This window comes from Pollachius pollachius (assembly GCF_949987615.1).
Source record: "Pollachius pollachius genome assembly, chromosome: 3".
NCBI lineage: Eukaryota > Metazoa > Chordata > Actinopteri > Gadiformes > Gadidae > Pollachius > Pollachius pollachius.
The window spans coordinates 11,242,841-11,248,859 of NC_136936.1; the positions used below are offsets into that span (position 1 = coordinate 11,242,841).

Consider the following 6,019-nt stretch of genomic DNA (forward strand, 5'->3'; position numbering starts at 1 on the left):
CGTGCAAGCGTCTGCATTTGCGTCCGACGTCATCGATGAGAAAGAACTGACCCTTTTACGTGGGCCTACTTTTTTCAATGTTTGTTTATATTTACATTTTTATATGTATTTTTTTATTATAGACCTCCTTTGTTTCATTTATTTAAACTGCGGATTTGCGTTCTTGTGCGTGACCGTGCGTGCTTGTGCGTGCTTGTAGAGCTTTTCCACTGCAGTGGCCATTTTCCACAAAACCCAACCTGTGTGTGTGGAGCTTAGCGCGGGCTTGCTTGGTGCTTACACAACGCGACCATCCACTCAGAGACTGTACAACAGTCAGCATGTCTGGCAACAGCCGCCAGCACTGGCCTCTGGGCGAGACCCAAGCGCTGCTTAACATCTGGGCTGACGACAGTGTACAGAAGCAGATGGAGGGCATGTGTCGCAACGAGGAGGTCATCCAGTATATAGTGAACGAGTTGTCCAAGATGGGAATACAGCGCACTACCATACAGATCAGGGAAAAGCTGAAAAAGTTGAGACAGCAGTATAAGGCGGTCAAAAGGGATGAAACAAAGACTTTTCCTTTCTTTGATATGATGGACAGTGTGCTTGGGGACAAAGTAGGCCTACATCTTTTGGATGCAGATCACACAGCAGGTCAGTTAATGTATAACTTTTATTCTTTGGCAGTACAATTCTTTTTTTTTGAAGAGTTGTGTTGAACTTACTGGTCTAAAATGAGTGTTAATGTAGTTAAATTCATGTATTTCTCAGACTACATAGCCTTGTCCAAACCACTGTGTTGTACTGGTTTAATCTGATCTTTGCAGACAAATCAACTTCAACGGGGAGCGGAGTGTCTGCCACTGCCAGTATGAAAGGGACAAGGCTGCTTTCTAAAATGAAAACTTCAGTGAAACCTGGTGAGTTTAAATCCACCGCCCAGAGAACACGGTTTATTTTAATCATAAGAAAGAGACAATGCAAAAGCTATCTCATGCTTTGCCAAACTCCTCAACCATATAATACTAGTACTCATCTACAATATTTCACCTTCTTTAGCTAGTTTCCACATACACCCTTAAATGATGTATGCCACACAACCTAAGTTTAATTATCTTGGTTTACAATAATAAGGTGCCCTATTGCAATGGTGTATGTAACTACTAGATTTCAGGTTCTGTGTTAAAACCCCTTCTCCGCAGTGTACCTGCCCGAACCCAATCCTGCTCCCCAATGACCTGTTTCTTTAAGACATGTATAATACACTCAGTCAAGTCTGTCAAGTCAGTTACACTGTCCTTCTTCATTGTGCGACGCTTTGCTCCGGCAGGGTTCCGCAAACGTAGGAGTGAGGGCGACAGTCCCACCCAGGGCTTTGTGGGCGTGATGGCGGAGTGTCACCGGAGGTGGCTGGAGAAGGAGGAGGAGCTGAGGAGGGAGGAGATGCAGCAGGAGGCCCAGCTGAGGAGGGAGGAGATGGAGCAGGAGCTGGTCCTACGGCGGGAGGAGGGCGAGCGGGAGGAGAGGCTGAGGCACAACGAGATGGAGGCCAGGAGTAAAGACACGGAGCTGCTGACCTCCTGCCTGGCGCAGGTCATGAAGCACATGGCGAAGGAGCCGTCCGCTGGTCACTAGAACCCTCTGACCCCCCCCCCCCCCAGGACTGAAACACAAGGGAGGGGGTGAGTTGAAGCTGCTTCTGATCGGTTTGGAAATGGACCAACGTGAGGTCATCAGCGCCATACAATCAGAACTGTCAAGTCAGTTGAACACGTACAAGGAAGTTGTCTGGGTGTTTGGTGCACAAAAGTAAGAAAAATAAAAATACGTTGGAAAGAAATGATGTAAACGGAAAGCATTGTAGGATAAGAAACATCAAAATAAATGGAAACATTTATTGTAAGAAAGAACAGAATTAAAGCTGTTCAGTTTGTGCAGGAATGTGCAAATTATGGCCCATGGAATGTGTTAATGTTAACTATTAAGTATACGTACCTTGCACAAATGTCTTTTGTGCAAGGAATATATTCCAGAGAACTGCATTAACGTGACACATTGTGACATGACTTTACAGCAGTGTGCTTTTTTTTCAGCTCGTTCAGAATTTTAGCAATGTTAATCAACCATTGTGTTCATGAAAACATGGAATAGTCATGTTCTAGAGCGTTTGGTACAAGTGGTGTAACATACAGGTGATTAAATATGCATTTTAATATTTGTGAGTTTATACTTGGATGTATTTTTGTCTTGACAATTTACTAAATGTGAATGAGCAGCTAAGGGTTTTTTCATACCAAGTGTTAAGTAATGGCACCAACTGCTGTTTATTAAAAATGTAAAGACGAACAACTGAATATATCCGTCAATGTAAAATGTGAAAAGGATGACAGCAAGTCCCAGATCTAGTACGGTATTGGCTGTCATGGAACACCAATACAATCAGAGGCAATATACTGATATGTGAAGTAATCTGAATCATATTAAAGATGCTTTGATGTCACTAACTGGAGTTATCGATTCATCATGATACCCTGTTTTATAGTGTAATGAACTACGATGAGAAAATATGCCCTTGAAATGGTCAAAATTAGGTTTGTAATGACGTAAGAAAAAACTAGATTGAGCCTGTTTCTATACCTTTAATTCTCATATACTTCAGTGTAATGACCCTCACTTACTATTCAGAGTGCTATCAAAACATGTATTTACTTTCCCCATTGTATTTAATTCCCTATGTTAATCAATATTATTGTTCTCCCTACTGCACGGCCCTATACAATCGACACGTCTTCACAACAGTCCCATTTAACTAGTATCAGTGTTTCCGTGCTGCAGAGCTGACACGGAACAAGGGACCTGTATTATAGCCCCTCATCCTCCTCATCCTCTAACGGCTGCAGAGTGAGCCAGGGAGGAGTGGTGTCGAGGTCCGTGTGGCTCTTGTCCGCGTCGGGCCACCGCGGATCACCCTCCGCCTCGATCCACTCGGGGAGAAACGTGTCTGCGTTCCTCTCGCAGAGGTTGTGGAGGACGCAGCAGGCCCTGGCCATGTCCCGGACCACCTCCACCGTGCAGTCCAGCCGCCGGTCCAGGCACCGCCAGCGGCCCTTCAGCCTGGCCAGCGCCTGCCTGGCCGCCCGGCACGCCGGCAGGACCTGGGCGTTGAACAGCTCCTGGTCCGCCGTCAGCCAGGCGCTGGTCCGGTGCGGCCTCAGCAGCCACGTCTGCGCCGGGAGAGCCTCGTCGTCCGCCAGAAGGCAGAGCCCCCCCTCCTCATCCCCAAGGAGGGTCTGCATGCGATCGGGGAAGTCCTCCCTGCCCCACGGCCACAGCCCCGACCCGACGGAGTCCTCACCCGGCGCCGCCGCCCACTCCGGGTCGCCGACATTGACTTCCCAGAACCGTCCGTCGCCGTCGACGACAGCCTGCAGCGAGACGACAAGGCGCCACCCCTCGCCGCCGGGCGGGTCGGCGCTGTGGTGCGGCGGGCGGACGATGGGCATGAGGATGCGTCCGATCACGCCGACACACCGCGGAACGCCGTGTGCCAGGTAGAAGCGGTCGGCCGTCTCCTGGAGGTCACCTGGGGTCGGCTCCGCCACCAGCTGGGGCCGCAGGACCTCGATGACCGCCGAGCAGAACTCGCGGACACAGTGGCACACGGACGCCACGCCCACGGCGAACAGCTCGGCCACGGTCTTGTAGCTGCAGGGGTTGCCCAGCTTGTAGAGGGCCAGCGCCACGCGTTTGCTGAGCGGGATGCAGAGGCGGTACGTGGTGTCCTGGCGCTTGAGGCGGCGCCGCAACGCACCGCACAGGAAGGAGAAGGTCGCCCACGAGACGCGGAAATGTTGGAGCCACTGGTGGTCTGTGAAGCCCGTGGCCGTGGTTTCCCACCAGGCGTTGGGGCGAGGGTAGGACCACACCCGTGGCGTCCACGGACTGCACTGCTTAAGGTACTGGAGAGCCATCTAGTGGGAGGAGAGAGAACCACATAAATAGGTCTGGTTAGAGTAGACAGTGGGGGGATTGGTTTGCACACAGGTAATGACTACGTATTCGAATATACATCAAATTGTAATACTTTTGTACTCAAATTTACAAGTTTCAAGTGCTCTCCTTGGCTGATCATTTACTCAAAGGTTTGTAAAACTTTGTAGTTATAATCAGGTCATTACATTTAAACAACCATTAGTCAATTCATCAGACAAGCAGCGAAAATAATATAACGCAAAATATGATTCTTGAACACTGTAAACAGTTAAAACGGAATAAAAGAAGAAACATTCTTTATCTTTGCACAAGTATTCACTTACCCCTTCCATCCATATTCTATGAGCTTCAAACCGCTCCATCCGTGCGCGTCTGAGCTGTGTTCTCCTCTGCTTCCATTCCTGACGGAGCTTGTGAAGGCGGACGCGTCTCGCTGCAACACGCTGCTTGCTGCGAGTCCGTCGCCGGGTTTCGGCTCGGTTGTCCTGCTGCAGTTGTTTCGCTTGGTGCAAAGATATGAGAGAGAGTAGAGCACCTGCACAGACGTCTGCGTCCATGTCGCTTCGCTTTGCAGTTAACTCAGATGTTAAGTTGTTGCCTACAGTGAAATAGTAGCCTATATCGTGTTCTATTGGGATTAGAAATATTTTTTCTTTCAAGTTAGAGAACCATGGCTTATTTTGTACTCCCCTTGTCCATGATCCATGCTCGCCGTGATCAACCAGGCATTTTCTCAAATAAACAACAATAATGGATTTCCTCGTTTTCTCTAAAACTTCAGGTATAATAGATAGTACTGCCCTCTGTTGGTTTGGAGAGTGAAGTATCCAATGTTAGTGACAGTGATCAGAATAAATAAAAATATTGAATTGATACATTTCATAAATTTATTAAAAAAAAGTAAATTACCCTATCTATAACTTCATTCAACTTTCATTTTTACATCAATCAGACCACCTATACATATAAACAAAATAGAGAGGAGAGGGAAAGAGGCGGAATGATAGAGGCAGGGAGAGAGACAGTGATGGAGTGTGGGTATGTGGGAGAGAGAGAGAGGGGGGTGTGATGTCCTATCGACACATAAATCACACATTATAACATGAGCGAAGGAGCAGTCTCCAAGAAGATTAGAGAAGCGAAATCAGAAAGGACTTGATTTAGAAATCAGTGGCGTTTCACTTACCTCACATAAAACTTTTATTTTATTATTGAAAAAACTTGGATCCTTCATTCTGGTATCAGCTGTGATTTCTGCGAGCATGGAGAACTCCACCAACGGGAAGCAGTACAGATGGGAATATGAGTACTATTATGATTATCTGGATGCTGTCATCGTGGACGAGAGTAAACTGAAATACAATAAATGTAAGTATCTGAGCTTCATATAACCACACACAACCCTTCACTCTTTCTACTATAAATCTCTCTTACAAATTGCTGAATAGGTTTTTTTAATTGTATTATTTATCCTTTAAGACAGCATAGTTATATTTAGAATACATATGTTATCCTTTAGACAACATAGTTATATTTAGAATATATATCTCTCCTTATATACCCTAGATGTATTCTTGGTATATCAAACTCCTTACAGACTATTAAGTCATTAGCTTTTTTATGTATCTATCCTTAAAAGATTATGGTTACTATATTCTGGATATGTTTCTCCTTACAGACTCTATAGTTATAATATTCTGGATCACCATGACTGCGTTTGTCAGTTTTCTCTTCCTAATCCTCACTCTGATGTCCTGCAACGGAAACTTTTTGAGGCAAGTTTGATGTAAAAAGTAAAAGGCTAAGTACCAGAAGAAGGGAAAATGCATACCATTTAATAATTGATAGTGTTATTTTGCAGGACTCGCAATCAGCAAAAACGGAGGCGCAGTCCCTTGGTCTGAGAGGTACTGAATATGAATCGATATCCACTTACTATTTCAAATGGATCCACTGAGGAACACACAAAGATCCACTGAGAATAAACCAACTTGATAACTGCAACGTTTTATGAAAATAATAAATGAACTGAGTTTACCAC

General features: G+C 45.9%; 2 protein-coding genes across 2 annotated transcripts; one reads left to right on the forward strand and one right to left on the reverse strand.

Annotated features, from left to right (window-relative positions):
* The first annotated feature begins 46 nt into the window (after positions 1 to 46).
* LOC307073539 (uncharacterized protein) lies at positions 47 to 2,775 on the forward strand. The gene is made up of 3 exons (XM_079733417.1): positions 47 to 639; positions 813 to 905; positions 1,316 to 2,775. The coding sequence occupies exons 1-3, from the start codon at positions 321 to 323 to the stop codon at positions 1,618 to 1,620; spliced, it is 717 nt and encodes a 238-aa protein (XP_079589543.1). The 5' UTR covers positions 47 to 320; the 3' UTR covers positions 1,621 to 2,775.
* A 43-nt stretch (positions 2,776 to 2,818) lies between these two features.
* Positions 2,819 to 4,694, reverse strand: LOC307073537 (uncharacterized protein). The gene is made up of 2 exons (XM_079733415.1): positions 4,302 to 4,694; positions 2,819 to 3,956 (listed from the first exon to the last, which is right to left on the reverse strand). Exons 1-2 carry the CDS (start codon positions 4,533 to 4,535, stop codon positions 2,847 to 2,849), a joined length of 1,344 nt encoding a protein of 447 aa, XP_079589541.1. The 5' UTR covers positions 4,536 to 4,694; the 3' UTR covers positions 2,819 to 2,846.
* Positions 4,695 to 6,019: the final 1,325 nt, after the last annotated feature.

Coding starts and splice junctions, on each gene's coding strand:
- LOC307073539 (XM_079733417.1), top strand. CDS start 321: ATGTCTGGCAACAGCCGCCAGCACTGGCCTCTGGGCGAGACCCAAGCG. Junction 640..812: donor GGATGCAGATCACACAGCAG/GTCAGTTAATGT, acceptor TGATCTTTGCAG/ACAAATCAACTTCAACGGGG. Junction 906..1,315: donor GAAAACTTCAGTGAAACCTG/GTGAGTTTAAAT, acceptor TTGCTCCGGCAG/GGTTCCGCAAACGTAGGAGT.
- LOC307073537 (XM_079733415.1), bottom strand. CDS start 4,535: ATGGACGCAGACGTCTGTGCAGGTGCTCTACTCTCTCTCATATCTTTG. Junction 3,957..4,301: donor ATAGAATATGGATGGAAGGG/GTAAGTGAATAC, acceptor TCCTCCCACTAG/ATGGCTCTCCAGTACCTTAA.